We start from the raw sequence: 22,976 nt of genomic DNA on the forward strand, positions 1-22,976 counted from the left end.
TTGGTGGGTATACGGTCCCCGACGTTTCAAAGGGTTGAGGGAGTTCGGTGCTATCTCTGTGCACCAGGTAGCCTGACTAATAGCGCATTCAAAGCTCTCTGAATGTCAGAGCATCCCGAGCTCGCTTCCTGGAAATCCGGATGGAAATAGTCTGCAAAGTACTGTACAATACAAGCCTACAGCTGGAGCTGCAAACAGCCCCTGGAACATTTTTAGCTCCAATACTGAGCAGATGGATGGGTCACAAGACAGAGGCCTGGCATTTTCCCTGAAGGAGGACAGCAAGAATGTCACCGAGCAGAGCAACCGAAGGTTTTAAGGGTGAATCTGAGGATTAGAAACGATACATATAATGCTCTGCTGTATCCACGAGGCTTCATCATCGTGCTCAACATTTAAGGGGAAGCTGGCTTAAAGGGATAGTTCTGTTATTCTGTTGTGGGTTTGTATGAGACCCTGATGCCTAGTCAGTGTCTCACCTACTGCAGATAAGTGTCTGCTCATCCTCCGGCTGGAGAATCAGTGTGATGGAGCAGCAGGAAGCAGAGGAAGGTGCTGCTGTGGTATGAGTACCACCACAGACACGTCTTTTAGCCACTGACATTTCCCTTTACCTGCCCACTACACTTCTAAACATTTGGGCGCTCTTCATTCACCATTTTAATAAGGAACTCCATTCCTCAACTGCACAACCTCGGTATTCCATAAAGCCTGTTGTGTATGGGGGAAAATCTCAAGTCTGTCATGTCAACCTGACAGATTCACTGAGGCTCACTTCATTTATTCATCAGACTTGAAGCCACATGCAATAAAAGCAAGGTTCTTTTCTTTAATCAGAGCTTTAGCGACAACATCCAAGCGGATATTATATCTGCCCACTGTCACAGTGGGAGGAAAAAACCTTGAGGAGTTTTGCCTGCATGAATTAATCAAAGTTCATATTTTACATTCATTTGAATTGGCTTCATGGGACATAAATCAGTCTTTTGGGGATTAATGGGTCAAATCCTTACATGGCTCAGTTATTCACACACGACATTGACACTGTGGTTAAGAGTCTGACTGCTCTGTTGCTGATGTAAGAGGTTTGGATTAACCCCCCCCCAAAAAAAGCCTAAAAGGGAAGCTCTCCTACAACTAGCATGCAAAACTCTGGGAAAAAAAACCCAGTAAAATTGGATTTTCTCTCAACAAAAGCCATGTGGTGCTTCTCTGAAACACACTAAACTCTGTCATGGTGCCTTCAGCCCATTAGTCCACAGCCCATGTAGCCATAATCACATGGGTTTAAATCCCATTTCACACTTTGTTGTCACATCGTTTTGTTTGGCCTCCTTCTATCTCTCCTCTCTGACAAAAAAAAAAACCCTAAATACATGAGCAGGTCGACTACAAAATACTGCTATACCAAAAAAAAAGTGTGTGAGGAATTTAATTTTGATGTTTTCGGCTGTGAGAGTTACCCTCAGGAAAACACACAAAGACGGCTTCGCTAGTCCTTTTTAAAAATGCACAGACACACACAAACTCTTACGAGAACACACGAGGATCCGTCAGATATTCATCCTAAAAATAATGACTGCAGCTCCCTGAGAGAGAGTGAAAATGCGAACACTTACTAGCAATGAAATAATACGAGATTGATAGCTGCAACAGGGAGAGCCAAGCTGTACATTCAAGCTTATAGAGTAACACAAATGTTGTCAACACACACACACACACACACACGTGCGCGTGCACACGCCAGCTTGACAGCTGATTTCTGCTCTGTTTGTCTTTTAAAGCCTCTCCACCCCTGAGGTCACTCATTATACTGCAAAGTAGAACAGAGTTTAAAAAAAGGCAACATACACACACACACACACACACACACACACACACACACACACACACACACTTAACACACTCAACCACCTTGGCAACATTATGGTTTAAACCGGCCTTTTACAACAACAGCTCTAATCCTTTACATTAAACCAGATACTTGCACAGACAGGGAACACAAAAAGCCTCCTCACATGTTAAGTCTCAGACCATTAGCCCATATCACATGTACACACACACAGACACACGCCCGTGTCTATTGTACTCCTAAATAAATCCACTATAAAACACAAATCCACACTCCAACCTCTCTGACATGCAGACGTGACATCGGTTAGCAGCTCTTAGCAGTGATCATCCCCCATCCTGCATCTGTGTGTGGAGGAATTAAGTAGAATCTCACTTGTTCTTGCAATGAGTTGATTTTTTTTTTTTTTTAATGTGCATGTTTAATAATTTGATAGTTCAGATCCATCGCACCACCAGCAGCAGCACCTGAGTCTGGGCGTGCCTGCAGCTTCCATCCCCGCTGTCACTGCCAGGGTCTTTTCTGTCGGCTGAAAACATCCCAAATTTACATTTTCCAAACAATTGCTCCAGCGAGGCGGTGTAATAGTGCAGCGGTAATGGTTCCGCTAAGTGATGCCTACTTGTGCATGCAGATCACCACATGGAGCGGCATCTGAATTGCAATTATTAGACGTTAGATTTTTTTTGAAATGATTTTATGAATTTTGTGGATTTCGCCCCCCCCTGGCTTTTTTCTTTTGATAGCACAAAAGTGCATGAAATTCACACTGCCAGAGCAAACGCAGATTCACAACCAAACCAGAAAAGGTGTCGTTTTGGATTAAGCGCATCAAAACAATAAGAAATAAAAAATAACAGGGACACACAAAGAAAGCAATAAATAACAATGCCAGGACTGGACAGGTCCACTCTATTTTAGACCCACCTCCACCCCCTCTTATAGAGGACATCTTTAATTTAGGCTCAATTATCAATTATTAAATTAATACATAAATAAAGATTTGCTCATCAAAGTGAAGAAGCAGCACTGGCCCCAACCCGTTACCACTACTTAAGTGCCCACGAGCAAGGCCTTTAACCCTGACTGCTCCAGTGGGGCTGCTTAGCAGTCAGATTGTGGTTGTACTGGGCAGCTTCCAGGGGTGTTGTGAGTAAATGAGATCAGGACACTCCTGGAAGGGAGCGTATCACTCTCAGTGAGTTTCCCCTGAATAAAATAAAATAAAACAAAAACACCACACACATCTGGGGGGGGATCTGGAAATGAAAGGTACTGATTTACTCCTCCAGTAGAAACTGGCAGTAAGATTCTCCTGCTATCTTTCACTTGTGTAGCAGTAGCACTTTTATTGGTGTGTTACTTCACTCATTTTTTCACAATATCTACAAAGGAGACATCGGTAGGAAACACAGGACAAATGCTGACGAGGTCAAAGATTTTTGCCTGTCACTGTCATGGTTGCATCCAGTCACATGACCTACCTTCTGTGCCCATCCCACAAACTCTGCACTCGGTTTGTGAAGGCACCATCAACATAATGGATTCTAATTAGCTGGGAATAAGTTTACAGAGCTGCAACACTGTAGTCTGCCAGTCTATGAACGCCACATTCAAAGCATCCTGGTTGCGAAGTGCGCTGTTTTCTGGCTCTGAGCTCAGGATGATGATGTGAGTTTGAGCTTTGTTGGGTTGCTTTGCATCATGCTGGGGTTTTTTTTCCGTCCTCTCCTCCTCAAGGAACAACTTGTGATTATTAAAGGAGTAGCTGGAGTTGCGGTATTTTACAGAGTGAGAGGAAAAGAGGTCAGGGGAGACAGCTGCTGGAACTCCCCAACGGTCAAAATGATCCCTCTACCTGTAAAGCAAACTAATTTAGTAAATTGTACTTGCATCGTGCCTTTTCCCCCAAGAGCGCGTTACAGTGTTGCATCATTCACACAAACGTTCACGGTGGAAGCAGTAACAACCTCAGGTGCTGCTGGGGGTTTGGTATCACACACAAAGACACTTCGATGCAGCCTGATGGAGGCGGGGATGGAGCCAGCGATCCTTCTGTGACTAGACGGCCACTCTACTTCCCAAACCACCTTCATTTACATATTCAATCTTTGATTTATTTTTTAAAAAAAAGTGGTTTTTACAAGCTGCATACACACAGATGTGGAGTCCAAGCTTTTATTTTCTTTGGTAATCTTCGGGAAGATCTTGCACTCCGTTTTAATGAGCACGGATGAGCGTCTCCACATATCATCGCGGGACATTCAGCAGACACTTTAGTCCCAAGAAGCTTGTAGTTGATCTAAACTACAGGAACTGGGCCTTTGTTGGGAAAAATGAGAATCCATCTGAATATAAACATTCTTCAAATCAGAACCAAGACAACACACAAATAAAGCCTGCAAATAGCTGAATTAAGAAAAGTCTAGACGTTAAGTTGGCAAGCGCGCGCGCGCACACACACATACACACACACACACACACACAAACTTTTAATTAAGGGGTCCTCCTCTGGTGTAGCAGTAAGACACTGCACTGCGGTTATGCCTCATTTTGTATAAAAATGTATGATTTCAAATTCATCATTAATTCGCTCCAGGCTGCTGACCTCTCTCAGCGGCCCCACGTGGATCAAGTGTGCTCACCCATAAAACACTTTTAACATCGCTGCATTGACCTCTGTGTAATGAAAGTGTATTCATGGTGTGTTGACCTGCGAGATATTTAATGTAATTAACAATATGTAATGAAGCAGTGTGTGTGAATGTGTAGGAGGTGTATGCCTTTGCTGTTCACAATATTCTTTTGGATCTTTAGCTTCTTTGGTTCTTCATTTGTCTGCATTTTTGTTCTAACAATAATCAGTTTATTATGTTGGGACTCGTCTACAACTGATTATACTAAAACTCATTACAAGTTAACAACAAAAAAAAAGATATCCATGCAGCTTTACCTTTATGTCACCTCATCATGATCCTTAAGCGCCGGGAATCAAGCTATAATTATGAATGTGAGCATTCATTTGCAGCAAACGTCTATAACCCATTTTTCTGCGATAATCGTTTTTATTCTTTCTTTATAGATCTGTCAGATGGGCTTTGGTGGATCACCGAGTGCAAGAGCAATAAAGGTTAGTTTGTAGCCTATAGCTCATCAAAAACATCACAGTCTTATACGCTGACAGCTATGATATATGCTCATTATATCACAAAGATATCATCACCTGCTTCCGTGTTTATCTTGAAATATCACTCTGCATGTATCGGTAAAGTGCTACCATTCATGTAAGAATGCTACCGGTATTTTTCGGAGTGGAAGACCTGAATAATTACTGAACAAAACCACAGCTTTACTGTTTAGTCGAACTGGATCGTACTTTATGGAGAAAATATTTCCATCTGATGTCATCCAGCTGCTATGTCTCACTTTCAGGGATGTGCAGAGTTTCAAGAGTGTTTTTACTTGTCCTCTGAGACTTGCACTTGTTGCTAAAGTCACTGCTAACTGGTGCTAGCCCAGCGCAAGCTGGGATTTAATCTCCATTCCATCAAGTTGTAATATATTGCTTAAATATCTTATCAAAAGATATGACTACAAGGGAGGTCCATGTTACACTTAGAGCAGGTAGTTGTTTTACCACTCTGACTTGCATTCATTCATTCATTCCTTCATTTTCTGTGCCGCTCGTCTGTCCACACCTCATTCAAAGTAGAGTCTCCAATTAAACTGACTTGCATGTCTCCTAGAGAGAACCCATCAGGGGGGAACGTGGAAACCAGACATGAGATTGAAAGTCAGCCGCCCATCATCTATCCATCCTTCCGTCCACACTCTTTTTTGCAACGACCTTCATTCACCCAGAAAAGTCCAGTTAGCCAAATGTGTATTTATCTTTTCCAGCAAAGCCCTCGGCTTACATGAAAACACACACACACACACAAAATCACAATGAAGACTTGGCCAGTAACACCACCACGCTCTCGGCCACTGGAGCAGTTGGGGGTTGCTTCACTAAAGGGCACCTTGAGCTGCGATGCCTTTTGGGGTGCCAAGCTAAAAATGTGTTCCCCCTCGTTATTTCCCTCCACCAGCTGACCCTGGAGCCAGTGTGTGCATGTGTGTGCGTGTGTGTGTGTGTGTGCGCGTATACGCATTTAAAGTACTGGCGAAACAAGCAGCGATACAGCATTTACACTCTGTTTACCACAGAAAATGGAATTATCATGAGAGTAAGTAGAGAAAGAGAAAGAATAGATGCAGGGAAGAGGAGAGGAGAAGACGACAAGACAAAAGGAAAAATGGAGGGAGAATCTGTGAAAGCAGTAAGTGAGCAAGACACACGAGAAAGAGAGAGAGAATTCCCAGCGCTCTCTGGCATACATAGATATTAAAAAGAAAGGAAAAAAAATGGAGTGCAATGTTTTGAGCCACCTGAGATTGCACACACTTACTAACACACAACACCGACGCAAACACAACTCATGCATAAGCATACAACACACAGATAAATCCCTCTCTTAAAAGAAGACATCCTTCAACACGCACACAATTATATCACACCTCCATTATACAAACATACAAATCAGCCATGCATGTGCTTGCAGACACACATATACACAACACAATTAACACTTGAGCAGACGTGTGCACACACGCGCGCACGCACACACACACACACACAAAAACACCACACACACTAACAAACACAATACAAAGTGGTGGAACCAGAGAAGAGGAAGAAGGAGCAAAGATGAAGAGCCCGTGAGAGTTCTGAGGATTAGGATAGAGGGAAGTGTTGGGGGTGAAGAGAGGAGTCAGGGGAGCAAAGGATGGAATGCTGAATGGGGATAAATGGATGAAGTGGGAGGAGAGGATGGGAAACAGAGGACGAAGGGTGATTAGAAAAGTAATTTACCTTAAGGAAGAAAGAGAAGAGAGTAGATGGACTGAGGAAGGACACCAAATGAAAAAGAGGATGACCAAGAAAAAGGAGTGAGTAATAAACACGAGATGAGAAGAGGATGAGTAGAAGTAAGCAGAGGAGGGACGGGTAGTCACAGATAACACACAGCACACAATGAAAGTGACAGCTTTGCTCCGAGCTTGACTCTGGCTGACTGTTGTTTCATTATAATCTCATAACTGTCAAATCCTGGAGCAATGGAGGGAGGGAGGGAGGGTGGGAGAGCGGGAGAGGGAACAAGGGGAGTGAGAGAGCAGAGTCAAATACTTCAGGAGTGAGAGGGAAACAGCGTGAAAATTAGAAATGAATCCACATGTCGGGTTCAACTGGGCTGAAAGGTGGAAAAGCGAGACGGAGGCATGACTTACACACACACGTATGCACACACACACACGCGCACACACACACACTGTTTAAATGCTCACTCACTCATTCAAGCATATACACTCAAGGATGTGTATCGCTGTTAAGCAATAGCTAACATGTGGTGTGACAAATTCCTGGAGAACAATCATGCAGGCAGACCTCAATGTATTCGGCCCAGTTGGCTTCTCAGCTAACCAGAACTTTCTAGAGATCAAGTCGTTTCTCAAACTGAATAAATACCATGTATGTAATCTAAAAACTGATTAAAAACTAATATTCCATATATACATGTTGCCAATCAGTCCCAAAACTTTTATTTAAAGCTTGGTGCGAGGCATATCTGTGCTAGCAGCACAATATAATGGTGAGATAACAACTCGGGTAGCTGAAAGAAACACGAGTGGTTCCAGGGTTTTAGGTGTGTGAATGTGTGTTAAACGTACTCAGTAGGGTCTGTCTTCTCTGTTCTATTTTGTTTCTTCCAGACAGGTGTCTCCAGAGCTGTACCCGACTCAGAAGTTCCAGACTCAACACGGACTTTGCTGTGCTAGCTCACCATGCTAATATGGACAGCTAGCGCGCCATACTGCTGGCAGGCTGGCTGTAACCAGGCAGCCGCCAGAGACGAGTCAAGTTGAGGTTTGCTGCCATCTCGAACATCCCTGGCCAACTGCCTCTGTGTTCACCAGCAGTCACCTGGTCAGCACTTACACTCCACGGCCAAAACAGTTCAACGTCAAATTTTAAGATTCAATTTGATATATTTACCACAGATTAAAGGTTTAAATATCAACGCTCTTGCCTGAAAGATGTTTAATGTACATGAAGTCGCGAAACAACAACAGCATCAGCATTCCTGTCCTCTTTTCCGAGCGACAATATTTGCAGATTCTGGAGGTGCACATAAACATACACAGACAATTGAGGAAACGAATAGCAGCATAAATGAAATAAAAACGTTACCAAGCAACACAAAAATGGAAGAACTACTGCACGATGAACTCTAAGAGCGGAGTGATATTCATCGTGATGAGGCGTGTGTGTTTTTATGCTCGTATGAACACGTCCAGTCCACAAGACCAATCAGTCTCGTTCATGTTCAATCCATCATTTATTTCATTCTCAAATTGAATTCACTTGTTCCCTCTCTTAAAGGCAACGCCATTTGTTAATTGACTCACACACATGCATTTGTTGAATAACACATTGAAACTCACTTATTCACTCTTTCAGGGACTTGACTAACTCCACCCACTTTTTCTAACTTATCGCTCGTTCACTCTCATCCTCTGTGGCCTTCTCTCTGTCACTTATTCACTCACTCATTAACTGACTTATTCACTCACTGCCTCACTCTCTGGATGGGTCCCTTGTTCATTCAGTCTTTTCCTCGCTCTCTTCCTCACTTGTGCATCCAAAATTACACTAACATGAATATGTATTAGCCCAGGTTGTCACCAGTGAGGCTGCTATGAAAACAGAGTAAATAGGTTAGCAGGTTACACACACACACCCTCTCACTTCTCCCAAGCCAGCGCTACGACATTAAGGCTGTCTGACTGAATACAAACACAGCACAGAGCGGGCTTTCAAAGCTACAATGCAGCTCTTGTATTTTTTTTCTTTCTATATTTGGTTTCTGAGGCTTTGATCAGAGACAGCAAAGACTTCTGTAAGCTTTGAGGAAGCATTTGCAGACAAATGCATCATGAAAAGAAATTCAAAACAAAAATATATTACAGTATAGAACAATAGGCCTAAGATGAAAGCATATACATCCTGACTTTTAAAATCATTGATGATTATATTATGTGAGATGCACCGTATTAAAGCTCAAATAGAAAAAAGGGGGGGCAAAGAACAAACAAAATGATGATCATAGTGGAGAGTCAACAAGCTTGACAGCGCAGAAATGCTTCCTCTATTGGTAAATGAGAAGGTTATAACACTGAAGTCTGTGAGGAAATGAAACATGGCTGCGCTCCCTTAGCTGAAAGACTGCATCCCCAATTCCATTTCAAAATGTTCTCATGCACTTAAATATTATGTGAGACTGTTTAATACATCCAAGATCGTAGTATGCAGCTACTTGTATGATGATCCGTAAATGTGCATGCACTAGATACTACGCTAGTATACTTATCCCACAATGCAACGCAACAGCAAAAAGCTAGCCTGCTCAAATATCCAAATTTTACCGATGAACATTCCGTAAATTTATTCTATAACATACTGCATCTCTTTAGTGCAAACACAACAATGATGAAATATAAAATAAGCAAGACTTTGTTATCGCTTCACAACAGCCAAGACACATCACATCAGCTGAGCAATGCAGGAAGTCAGGAACATCCCCTGAGCTTCAGCAAACATCATTACCTTACATATGAGAAATACTGTGTATGTGGTGTAGGCTCTCAGTGCTCCCTGACCTCATGTGAAAAACCAGCCAATTGACCAAGCATGGGATTTTGAAAGATCCTTAACTCTGGATCAAAGCAAGTTCTTTTCGAAAAATAAGTGGATGATTCCTAAATTGCAGGATTTTTTTCAATTCCAAAAAAAATAAATCTGCAATGCAAGGTGTTCATCACTATGGCAACTTGGACTGCACTCAACCCATTTCACCTGTCAATCAAAACGTGGGTGGATATCGACCACTGCTCATGACTACACGTTCTTTTTCTTCCAGCTTTCTTGTTGCATACCACCCTTACAGTGTTCTATCCCCTTTCACATCCACTGTTTTCTCACACAACTGACATATCAGACGAATTTTTCCCTACACTTCTAACCTTAGCTAAGCCAAATAACATTCCTAGGTGTTTACCTCACAATGCTTTCAGATCATTTTGGGTAACAGCTCTGTCACGTCTCTCGCAGACACAATTCCTCCCATGAGCCCTCTCTAAAGAGACACACGAGGCAGATGTGAGACACATGGGTACATTGTAAATGCTCTCTTGCTCTCCCTCAATCTCAGTTTTGTTTTCATCAATAAAAGCAAAAAAAAAAATCAAATCAAGAGAGAAGGAGAAGAAAAAGACGAAAGCAAACACAGCCAGCTGGCTTATCGCCGCCCCTCCTAACTCACACACAAACCTGTGGAGTCTCAGTCCTTATCTTCACTATATTTGTTACAGTTACACAGCTACAGGGGGAATCTACACTGACTACACAGCCCCCTTCCCTTATATTCTTTCCTCCCATTTTCCTCTCCATGCTCTCTTACCTGTGACGGAAATCACCATGGGAGCCACCAGTGGCCTGTTATTATCCAGTTTGCGGCTCAGTCGGATCTCCCCGCTGGTGTGATTCAGAAGCAGCAGGTGAAGCTCGTTGCCTCTGTCGATGGTGTAGTAAAGTCGGTCTGACACATCAGGATCGTGGGCAGGAACTCTTCCAATCACCCCGCTAGGGAAACTGTTTGACCGATTGGACACAAAGTTGTTGAAAATAATTTGAAAGTCCTGCAAGGTGGGCTGGTTGTCATTCTGGTCCACCAATCGGATCCGCACAGTAGCCCGGCTGACCAGAGGTGCTGAGGTGGCCTGGACTACAATAACATATTCATTGCGTGCCTCATAGTCTAGATCAATGAGGGATGTAAGCTCCCCTGAAAAGATGTCCATCTGGAATATTTCAGGGATGTTTCCCTCCACAATTTGGTACATGATCTGAGCATTGGCACCCTCATCCGGGTCTGTGGCTGTGATCTGGGCTACAACAGAGCCCACTACACTGTTTTCCTTCACTAGAACCTCAAAGTCATCAGCAGGGAAGACAGGGGCATTGTCGTTCACGTCAAGCACTGTCACCTGGATATGGACGGGGGTTCGCTGAGGGGGCACGCCCCGGTCTACAGCATAGGCAGTGAGTTCATAGAACGGCACGCTCTCACGGTCCAAACGGCGAACTGTTCGGACAATACCAGATGTTGGCTCGATGGTAAAGTCTCCATCTCCATCTTCGCCATTTTGGAAAGTGTACTGAACACGACCATTGGCGTGCGCATCACGGTCTGTGGCAGAAATTTGGAGGACACTTGTGAAAGGAGGGGCATCTTCACTCACAGTTCCCTGATATCGTGGGCTGAGGAACTGAGGCGCATTGTCGTTCACATCATTGACATTCACCTCAACGTATGTAGTGTCTGATTTCTGCGGTATGCCATTGTCTTTGGCAGTTATAGCTAAGGTGTAAGTCATCTGGTCCTCATAATCAAGCTCTGCCTGAAGCGTTATGGCACCTGTTGCAGGATCAATGCGGAATTGAGGGATATTGTCCTCGAGGAAGTATGTGATTCTGGCATTTTCTCCAACATCGTCATCTGTTGCACTGATGACAACGACTGTGCTTCCAGGTGGCCGGTCCTCATTCACACTAACGGAGTAGTGTGCGCTCTGGAATACCGGTCGGTGTGTATTGGCATCGGTGATGTTGATGTGTACCTGACAGGTGTCATGGAGCGTGCGGTCTGAGGCTGTGACTGTCAGAACATAACGCCGCTCCTGTTTATAGTCCAGAGGGAGAGCTAAGGAGAGAAGACCAGCCCCTCCTGCTGTACTGATGGCAAAGCGGTTCCTGGTGTTCCCCCCTGTTATTTGATAGGTCACAGCACTGTTGACATCACGGTCCACAGCTGTGACGGTTACCACACTGGTACCTACTACTGCATCCTCATTCAGGCGGGCGTAGTACTCCTTTTGAAGAAACTCAGGCCGGTTGTCATTAACATCCATCACTGTTATTGTAACACTCGCTGTAGCAGACAGAGGTGGCATACCATAATCCCTGGCCTCCACGCCAAAGAAATAGTGCTCTACAGATTCTCGATCAAGAATGGAGCTGACAGTGACCCAGCCTGTTGCAGAGTTTATGAGGAAAGGCGTGTCAGAGCTGGTGCCAGTTAATCTGTACTCCAGCCGGGCGTTGTCACCAGAATCTGTATCAATGGCTTGGATATGGAGGATGGAACTTCCAACTGGTGCGCTTTCAAGCACAGATGCTTGGAATGGTGTGGAGACAAAGATAGGTGGATTGTCATTGACATCTGTCACTTGCACACTCACAATACCGGTATTGTTGGAAAGAGGTGGTCGACCATTATCCTGTGCGCGAACACGGAGTGTATACTCCCGTTCCGCCTCATAATCCAAAGGTGCCACCACCTGGATCTCTCCGGTGACACTGTCAATGGAAAACTGTCCACGGCTGTTCCCACTGATGATATTATAATGAACAGCGGCGTTACTGTCCTTGTCCTGGTCTGTGGCACTTACACGCAGGATCTCAGAGTGAGGCCGCACATCCTCCTTCACCGCTACCACATAACGCTTCTCACTGAACTGTGGCACATTGTCATTCTCATCCAGAACAGTGATGAAGACTTTAACAGTGGCAGAGCGTGGCCCTGGTTCCTTCCCCTGGTCACTGGCCTCCACCTGGAGCGTGTAATGTTCGTTTGTTTCCCGGTCGACAGCTCCACGGGTTGTAATGAGGCCAGATCGGGGGTCAATTTCAAAGGCAGCTCTTGCCATTCCAGCTGTGTCACCTACAAAGCGGTAGCGGATATTGGCATTTGAGGGAGAGTCTAGATCTGTTGCTCTCAGCTGTAGGATGGGATAGCCTTCCTCTACATTCTCCCTGATCGTCTCTCTGTATTCTGCCTGCTCAAATATAGGAGAATGATCATTCCGGTCTGAAACAGTTATGGCCACCATTGTGGTGCCAGAGAGGCGAGGGGAGCCATGATCCGTCGCTGTGACCCGGAAGTAATGCAGGTCCATGTGTTCTCTGTCTAGAATCTGCGTGGAGGTGATGAGACCTGTGTCTGGGTGGATGTGGAAGTAGTCAGATGATCGGCTGTTCATCAGCGGAGCCATGGAGTAGCTCACTCTTCCTGCATCTCCTGGATCAGGATCAGAGGCAGACATGACGATGACGGAGGTGCCAGGCGGCTGGTTCTCAGCGACTTGAACTTGGAAGTTGTACTGGGAGAAATGGGGATGCCTGTTGGCTGCCCGTCGAGTGCGCGGCCATGGTATCAAACCCTTCCTCTCCCTTTCTCCCTGCGGGGTTTTATCATCTGCCACTATTATCAGTCGTTCCAGGCTCCTCTCTCCCCTTGAACTGTGTCTCTCCAAAGCCTCCCCCTCTACCTCTCTCTCACCCCCCTTCCCTCCCTCATGGCTTTCATCTACCTCTTTTTCCCCTCTCTCTTGCTGTGTGATGGTGGTGATGCGACTGCCCCTATCCTGACCCTTCCCTCCCTCTACCTCTCTCTCCTCAGCTTGGCTTGGCTTTGTTATTCCGATTTCACTCTTCCACTCCTCCTCCTCCTCATCTCCCTGTGGTCCTCTCCCTCCCATCAACCGCGCCTCTCTCTCACCCTCCCCCACCTGTAATTTTCCTCCCCCAACAGCAGCAGAAGCAGACCCCTCCAAGCCTTCTCCCTTTATCTCACCCCCTCTTGCCCTCTCTCCCTCACCCCCCATCTGCCCACTATCTGCCTGTCTAACACCTTCAAGCTCTAATGGCACTTGCTTACCGGATTTTAATTGCATACGCGTACTGTCCCCGAGCTCAGAGGATGCACAAACGCTCTCTTTGCAGCCTGCATGGACAAGCTCTCGCACTGCACTCTCCCACAGGTCTAGTTGCTGTGTCTCATCGTGCCACTGTGATTTTCCTATTTCTGATTCATGACTATATCCATTTTTCTTCTTATTCACCTCCTCTTCATTATTATTATTACTGTTCATGTTAAATGTGGCCCATGACAACACTGTGGGAGAGTCTGCGGGAGCTGTCCGGTGTGCTGAAACCTGCACAGAGCATGAAGGAGGATGAGAGAAGCCTCCCTGCCATGTGGTCAGGTTAATTTCAGAGGAAAAAGAGCAGGGCTCTTGTGTGATGTAATCAGGCTGCATGAGAAGATGTGGCTCGGTAGCTGTTGCAAATTGAGACACGGCTGACACAACATCAGGGAATGTGTCAGGCATGAAAACGCCTGAGTCACTGGCAAGCTCTGCCTCTGAAGTTGCTTTTTCCGATGATAGAAATGTGTTTGATAAGTAATCGATATCTGCTAAATCGCTTCTTTGTGGTTGAGTGGGTGCATTGAGCCAGTCAGCATAATCTGTTGTGATTCTATGAATTTTGGTTGATAAAAAATGTTGGCCGGGCATTGTAAATTGGATGAGGGGATTCCTCTGAATTATCCCTCCCTTGAGAGTCATAACATCGGCTAAATATCCATCCCCCGTTTCTATTCCGTCCACACAACAAAAGCAACCACCGGGAGCCTCCCTGCTCTCTCCCCGGGTTTCACTGCTCTGCCCCCTGGTTGTCGGTGCTGATTTCCCCAGCCAAAGCTCATTATCAGCCTGACATGCAGGCATCAGAATCGGAAAAGCCAAATCATTATCCGGATAATTAGATAAATTAATGTGTTTGTTGCCTTGGTTCACCCCTCCTCCTCTTCCACACTCTCTTCCTTCACCTCTTTCCCTCCCCTCATCCACAATTCTTGCATACAATGCTGTGGAATCATGACGTGGGGTTAGATGCGCCCAGGTACCGGGGTTAATCACTGCTAGTGTGCTACATCTGTACTCTCCCTCCTCCTCTCCCTCATTCTCCCTACTCCTAATGTACTCAGTCACACAGCTGTCCTCACCCTCCTCTCTGTCGCTGCTGGGATCAATAAATATATGCCTGCCCAAATGAGAACAATTACCAGCCCTCCTGGTCATGCTGCTGGAGCCCCCATCATCACCCCAAGCCCCGCTGCTGCTGCTGGTCCTGGAACCGGGATGCAGCTGAATTCCATCTCCAGTTAAAAAATGAAAACTGTAGTCCAATGTTGATGCCTGGATACAGTCTGAACTGGGAGTGAATTGGAAGGTGTAGTTAGAAGCTTCACTGTGCGGGGTATTGTATCCAGAAAGAGGATGGATGCAACAAGAGGAAACAGCTGACAAGTGGCCAGGTGAGGGGTCTGTGCCGGGGTTTGACCGGGAACATGTAGCAAAGAGGAACCTCACCTCACAAGCCCTCTCCCACACCTCGCCACCTCCACTTCCGGGTGCCCTGCACAGGCCAGAGGCGTGCACAAAGGCTCCGTCGGCGCCACGTTTGGTGAGGTGTGGCACGGATGCCGGCCATCGTTGCGCACACGCTCTAGTCCTTTGTACTGCCCGTTTTTTGCCGTTTTGAACCGGCGAGGAGGTGAAAGCGGGTGAAGTGGGAGGTGAAACAACGCCCTTCCTCCTCATCCTCTCCGCTCCTTCTCCCGTGCCGACACCATCGGAGCTGCTTCCAATACCTGGGGGGAGAGGAGAGTCGTCTCCGCTTCTCCAACAAACTACTTCCAGTTTCCGTGTCCTCCTCTGATATTTCCCCAACGTCCCTTCTATTACGTGCCTCTCTCCGGACCATCCCTCAGTCTTTATCCGTCCTACAGTCCACCTGCTCGCGTGTAGATTCCAGCTGTCCCCCGGCGACTCCCCTGCGCCCTCGCACTGATGCTGCTGCTGCTGGCTCACTTTACCGGCGTCTCGGTAGCACAGGCCTGGGGTCCATGTGTATGAAGCCCCACCTGTATTCACCGTCCGCGGGGTGAGGGCGAACAAAGGGCCGAGGAGAAGCAGGTGGAGTACCAGAGGCGAGAGCAGGAGCGGGGTGAAGCCCGGTAGCGGTGCAGCCATTTAGTCTCTTCCTTTCTCTGCCTCTCCCCTCCTTTCTCCCTCTTCTTCTGCCTATTCTCCCTCTTTCTCCCTCTCTTCCGAGTGCGTCTTCCCTTCTCCCAGTCACTTCTGTCCCTCCCTCTTTCCGGCTAGGTAACCACTTCCAGGACCGCCGGCACCGCCCGACACCTTCCCCCTGGCTCCCCCGTCTCTCCGTCGGCCTGGAGAGTTGGCATCTACCCGCAGTGGTCCGTGAAGCTGGAGCTCGGAGCGTTAGGAGCGGCGGCGCGGCAGCAGCGTCTCTCCTCACATTCATTCACATCCAACATGGCTTACACACACACTGGCTGGCTGACTGGCTGGCTCACACACTACCCTGCTGAGTGTGTGTATGTGTGTGTGTTTGTATGTAGCCTTTAAATTTGTGTGTGCGCGCACTCCTCTAGCCCAGTGGTAGGCTATCCATCCATACACACACACATACACACACACAATCACACTCTCCTCCTCTTTTCTTTTTTCCACCCCTCCCCCCTGGCTTGCATCTTTGCATCTCTCTCTCTCTCTCTCTCTCTCTCTCTCTCTCTCTCTCTCATAATGGTTGGCTCTGGTTCGCAGGGCTGTACACAACACCCGCAGCCATATCCACAACTGGAGCAAGAGAAGGGCAGTCATATCATCTAAAGAGGGAATATCACCTCAGCAAACAGCCCTGCAGGTTTGGGACCCTTTTACCAGGGTCAAACACGCAAAGAAGCCTTGGGTACTGAAAATAAATTAGATTATGGAAAAAAAAACCAAACCCAGAGCCATTAGCCAAATTAATAAAGCAAATTATACTTTCTTGAAAAATATCTGCATTTGTTGTTGAAGGGCAAGACGATTCTGTGATGTCATCAAGCTACACGCAGGATATTCCAGTCAGGTGATGTAAGCATTGACTTGTCAGGGTTGCTGGAGCTAAAGTGACGTCATCCTCCGTATTATCACTGATGAGAAACACACACACACAGAGTGAGAGAGAGTGCGAGAAAGGCTACATCCATGGAAACCGTATACACTTGATTGCGGGTAATCTTACAAGGGAAACTACATATTTTACAGGTTCTCCTAAAATGTCTTATTGGAATTCTGTCATTCATGTCAGTGCACATGTGCACAATCTGGCAATCACCCCAATTTAAGACTCATTTGCGCATGGCTAATGGACAGATCCATTTCCTGATACTTGTTGGAAAAAAAAAATCAAATTATGCAAATGCACAAGCTACAAATTTCCTCCAGCATTCACTCACCGTCTCCCATTCAATACCAATTTATGATTCCGGCGGTGTGGGGAGATTTTTCTAATGACACGGGTGGAATTTAACATGATTTTCTCCTGTGGCTGATGGGAGGAGATGCACAAGGAGCGTCAGTCAGGGGACGCCGAGCATCAACGCCTGCAGAAGCTGAGGAGCAGCCAAGTATGAGCCATCCCTCCTGTTCCCTCTCCCCCCCTCTCTCTCTCGCTCTGTTTTAATTTTTTGCAAGGCTTCCTGATTAGACGAGATTTGCAGTTTTTATGTGTAAAAATGCATGTTTTTACTTGTCAAAATATTAGAAAACATGTTCTCAGCTAACTTGGCTAACTTTTTTATTCTATTTGAGGATTATTTCTGGAGTAGTTTTGTTTACTTGTATCGTTTGTTCATGCATCAGCAATTCACAGTCCAGAATACTGATGTGGGGCTGTCAACAAGGTCCAGCTGGAGGTGTTGGATCAGGTTTGGGACTCAGTTTAAGGTCCTGGATTCGTGTATAGAGCCAGGCACAGCCAGGATACTGAATATATATGGGTTTCTCCATCTCTACACTCCTCAATCCTCTGACCAGGACCCTCTATGGTTCTGTTCTCTCTTCTTTAGCATGCAGTCTTCATAGAAACTTTTCTAAAGCAACTGAAGACCCACCTGCCTACACTGGCTTTTAAGTCACCTGTAGGTTCTTAATCTCTGTTCCTCTGTGTTTATTTTGAGGTTCTGTTCTGCCTGTGTTCTTCCTGTTACATTTTTACAGTCCTTTAAGTCTAGTGTGATGTGGTTTTATTGTTCTTACTGCAATTGCTGTATTGCTTGTATGTTTTTATTGCTTCTTATTTTATTGTTTTTTTATGATCTTTTATGTTTTATTCATGTGCTGCACTTTGTGAAGTTTATTTCTGGGAAAGGTACTGTATCAAATAATTTTATTGTCAGATGTCCCCGTTGAGAGCTCACATGATTTCACCTGAGAAGGAGAATACCCCCCCCCCGAATCCCCACCCCCACATCAAACAGCTCTGCTTTTCAACTCTGAACTTGTTGAATTTATCTCCTCCATGGTTCTCACACCTAATCCAGCACACCCCTAACCATCAGATTTATTACAAATCTTAACATAATATGCCAGTGTTAATTTGCCATGTTGCAACATAAACCGTAATTGAAAAAAAAAATCAGCAATATTGTCCTTGCCGATCAGGTGCACCCAAAATGTCTCCCTGTCTAGTCAAAATAAAAACAAAATGCTGTTCAACAATTCTCACTGTGCACTGTCTGTGTGTGTGGAAATGTGTGTCCCAGTCAGTCTTGGACCCCTGCCTCCCTTTTTTTCCTCCTCTGAGCTGGCAGAAGCTTGGAACACAGTCAACACCGCCGAGCTCCAAAATGAATATCTTCCCTTTTTTTCCAAATGGGAATTTAACACACAAAAGATAATGTTCTCCCGCCCTCTGCCTCGTACTCCGTTACCGGGATTTGTTGCCGTTTTTCCAACGTGGCTCCAGCAGCATCGCGCGCGCTTCAGTCAGACAGTGTGATTACTGTGGAATGTAGGTTATTTGGCGCTGGCTGGCGGCCTTAATAGGATTTGGAATGGGTGCATGTCAGGGGAGCATGGGGACGTCTAGTCAACTTGTGACTAGGCAGCGTGTGAAACAGTGTGACAGTATTATTCACACATGGTATTGATGGCTAAGATGTGCGGGGGGAAGCTTTCTTTAACTTTATCTAACACAGAGAGGTCAGAGAACTAAAGAGTCCCCAGGAGAGCGAAAAGGTTCAGGATCTTCACTGTGTTCGCTGCTCAGTTGCTCAAACCACCGAAATTGTAACAGTCTTCTTAAATGAACCTAATTTTGCAGTACTTATCATCCTCTAACAGCCCTGTTACAGTCGACTGTCTTCAGCTGAAGTGACACGAGAGAAACTTTACTTTCTGCAGTGAGAAATGCAGACTTTTGTAAGGCAGGAGAGGATCTAACTGGCAAACTTGGAGGATACAGTGAAATGAAACAAATCATAGAATAATCTACCTCTGCGAGACTAGCTCCCAAAATAAACACATATACAGAAGGCGGTAGGGATTACATGGCCATGTATAAGAATATTTCCACCCCACATTACAGAAAATGAAAACTAGCATAATCCGCGTTTGCCCTTGAAAGTCTTTGAGATATTAAAAGCCTCTGGTCTATTTGGGTGCGTAAAATCCAGGCCGTAGTGAATCCAGCCAAGTGGGGGGATCCTGGCATGATGTCGTTTGAATTCCTATTCTGGAAAACGGACGATTAATTTCCGCGCAGAGAGTGTGTGAAAATGTGTAAACTTGATGAAGACCCTCATCCTATTAAGAACTTTGAGCTTTAAGGAGAAAAAAAAAAGGGAAGAGACCCGGACTGCCATAGAAAATGTAGTGGTTGGGTTCTCCGGCCGATTGCAGTGGAACCAGGTGCTTATCAGCTTGACGGTGCCAGAGGTGAGTTCACACATGAAAAGGCGGATCCCTCAGGGAGTCGTGGTAGGTCTGGTTTTCTGGTGGGGATTCCTTCTGTGAATGTAAAGGCCTCAAATAGGAAGAATGACCCCCCCCCCCCCCGGCTCTTTGCATTGTGTTAAAAAATCTATACCTAGGTAGCAGTTTCCGTTTTAGAAATTTTATGGATAGAAGCACCCCTGTTGTCTTCCATGTAAACTGTTTTCATGCTGCTCCACAGTGAAAGAATGATCGTGCATAGCGATTGATTGATTTTTTTTTAAAAATCTCACAGCTCTACTCTATTACCTCTTTTCCACGTAGTGATCATGGAGGAAAATGTGTTTTGAAGTGGTTTGTATGTGAATTTCTCCTCTAATATAGGCAGAGCAATAATAAGACACGTATGAGATGGAGCTTACACGCTCTCCCCCACTGCTCTGCTGTGGGAATCCAAATACTCGAGAGTCATCTGAGAGGGAATTCAGCATTGTTGAGGTAATAGATAACGGCATCAAGACCTTGTTCAGGGGATAAGTAGGTGTGAGTGTTTGTGTGTGTGTGTGGGTGTGGCATCAAAAGTCATCAGTTTGCTCTATTTTGAATTTTTGTAATGATAAAGAAAGGATGGTTACATTATTTTTTAACAAAGGAGTCGACAAATTGTGACAGAGGTGAGTGGAGCACATATGTTATCTGTATAGGTCTCTGGTTCACGTCAGACAAAAAAGTGGGCAAGTTGTCACAAATGGAGACAACGGCAATGAGGCAAGATATGAAAACGTTAAGAGTTACTAAACAAAATTAGCAAGGGCGGCACAGTGGTGCGGTGGTTAGCACTGTCGCCTCACAGCAAGAAGGTCCCGGGTTCAAGCTCCGGGATGGGCAAGAAATACAAAACTAAACAGTCAATAATACAAACTGAAGTGTCCAAAACTGAACAAGGCTGTGACAAAAAGAGCTTTAAGTATTCCCATATGGTATCTAAAATGTGGAAAAAACAGTTACAGGGCATTATGCATTGGCTAAACGTGGCTGTGCTACACCATGGAGGTTTTGGGAAGTGACAAATAGTCCCTTAGAAGAGAGAAGCACTTACAGGAGGTCTTTGGTGATCATGTTCCCTTAAATTGTTACATATTGCCACATAGTGTATATGGATTGTTGTACTTTCTGTACTTTCTATTTGGAACGTTTGTGAGGTGTGAGTGGTTTTTGTCTTACATGATGTTCTTCCTAGCTTCAGTCCTCCTCTTTTCCTCTATGAGTAGGTTGTTGTTGGTTAATTCACAGAGAGGGTTGAAGGATAATCTGGAAAAACACACAGGAGATGGAAAAGTCCTGTCTTAAAATACATGAATTCAATAGACACTTAGACATCTGAACATCAGATTTCATTCCAGATGTTTGGACCTTGAAGAATTCCCAAAGCTCCCTTGAAACCCTTTGAAAACAGGTGTTTTTGATTCATTAATGTTATGCTAACTTGGATTAACATTCAGAAAGTAACAGTTTGATGCTCACCTTATTTTCTATTCTGAGAAACCGGTCAGATTAATTAGAATGCGAATGGCGGCTAATAGACGGAGTGTTGAGTGACAGCGCAGAGGTTGAGCTGTGCCACTTAGAGCCATTTATAATGGATCAGAGGGACCCGACGGACTATAAACACTAAACGAAACTGACTGACAGACAGTTACTACAGCGCCCTATGGGGCTCCGACATCAGAGAGACAGAGAGGATGATGGGTGGAGAGCATGGGAGGAGGGGGGAGACTCTGAAGACAGGGTGAGAGATGAGTGGGAGGGGGGGCGAGGGAGACAAAAGGAGTAGAAAGTTGAGCTGCTGTAACACATGAAACTTAATGATGACAGAGTGAATTTTTCTGCTAGCGGCAGGCTTCTGCTGCTCACACTGGATGTCTCTGCGGGAACGTTCACACACTGAATGACAGGGACAGTAAAATTACACTTACATAAAATACTACGAGCAAGGGGCATTCTAAACACTGTAGGACTTCATTGAAGGATTAAAAAAAAATGGCTTTAAACAAGTGAAACTGCTGCCAAAAACACGCTGAAGTGGGAAAATACAGTCCCAGGCTCTCATGATTGGTTTGCCGACTATATTTGTTTTATGTAAAAATGTCAACCTTTTTCATGTGCAGCCAAGTATTAGAAGCAACACTCCTGTAAATGTCACCCAGTCTCTGATGAGAAAGTCAACAATGGCTTTCTTAAAGAGCCCGAGACAAATAATAGCTACGCTAGCGGTGCTGTAGCCTCAGCAGAGCTTTTAGCTAAGTGCTGTTTAGCATGCTAACAACTACAATGCTGATGTGCCTGTGTTAAGGGGTAGAATTGTTTACCATGTTTGCTATTGCTACAAAAACCCAAGACAACAGTAATATACTATACTTACAACTAGCAAATAAATCTTTATAGTTTTTATTGTATGTTATAGATGAGAAGCAGTAAGATAAACACCCCCTCTATCTTACTGAGATGCTTCTATAAGGACTTCCTTAATTAGACAAATTCCATGGCTGTCCATCCTAAAAGATGGTGAGACATTACACCATAAACTTTAAATCATGTTAGGGATCATATAATGATATGTTCCCCTAATAATACAAAGAAATCCATTCAGTAGTTACTGTCAGGAGTTGGTGGTGGTGGAAAATAGGACCTAAGTGCAGATGGCATCCAAACAACAACAACAACAAAAAACAACAACTTTAATTAAAAAAAAAGGCAAAGTAACAACCTAGGTAGTTCAAAGTACAAAAGGAAGAAAACAACAGGATCAAATCAAAACAGTCAACAGCCCAAAGTCCTGGACAAAATCAAAGTACTAAAAAAAAACAAGATCTAAACTAAACTGCAAACTAGGACTTACAAAAACACAGAGGAGCAGGGAACATGACCAGGTGGGCACTCAGAACCAGGCTGTAGAAACAGGAACAGGGCCAATGATCCAACACCAGACAAGGGAAAGGCAGAGGTTAAATGCAATGGGGGAAACCAGACACAGGTGGTGCAAATAACACAGGTGAGATACATGAGGTAATCACGGGAGGGAACACAGGAAGCCAGGGCACTGACTACCAAAATAAAACAGGAGCAAGACAAGGATCCTTACAATTTACGACACAGGATATGTGAAGGATCACCAAAGGATTGATCCATCGGTCTATCGCATAAAAACAGCAGCAACATGTTTTCTAATTGTTGAGTTGTCGTTCATTCATTCATCTTAATTCATCATGTGAGTTGCAATGCAAACAAACAAAGAGAAAAGATATTTTGATCAAAACACAATTTTCTTTAC

At 45.0% G+C, this 22,976-nt stretch overlaps 1 protein-coding gene and 1 long non-coding RNA gene across 5 annotated transcripts in view; both read right to left on the minus strand.

Moving 5' to 3' along the window:
- celsr3 (cadherin, EGF LAG seven-pass G-type receptor 3) overlaps window positions 1-15,956 on the minus strand; it is a 94,761-nt gene extending 78,805 nt beyond the window's left edge. For 2 of the 4 annotated variants that reach the window (XM_086214251.1, XM_086214252.1), the window contains exon 1: window positions 10,414-14,709. In XM_086214251.1, coding sequence (XP_086070377.1) covers window positions 10,414-14,584 — 4,171 coding nt within the window. In that variant the 5' untranslated portion in view covers window positions 14,585-14,709. Of the gene's footprint in view, window positions 1-10,413; window positions 14,725-14,753 lie in introns of those variants that run through there. The other 2 variants (XM_086214254.1, XM_086214253.1) reach the window with 2 other exon arrangements.
- A 770-nt stretch (window positions 15,957-16,726) lies between these two features.
- LOC147256334 (uncharacterized) lies at window positions 16,727-22,689 on the minus strand. Its single transcript, XR_015117913.1, has 3 exons — window positions 22,545-22,689; window positions 20,870-20,956; window positions 16,727-16,860 (listed from the first exon to the last, which is right to left on the minus strand). It is a non-coding gene; the product is annotated as an uncharacterized LOC147256334 (long non-coding RNA).
- Window positions 22,690-22,976: the final 287 nt, after the last annotated feature.

This window comes from Aulostomus chinensis, chromosome 9 (genome assembly GCF_037954235.1).
Source record: "Aulostomus chinensis isolate RoL2024-O1b breed Wild chromosome 9, RoL_Achi_v1.0, whole genome shotgun sequence".
In the NCBI taxonomy this organism is placed as follows: Eukaryota; Metazoa; Chordata; class Actinopteri; order Syngnathiformes; family Aulostomidae; genus Aulostomus; species Aulostomus chinensis.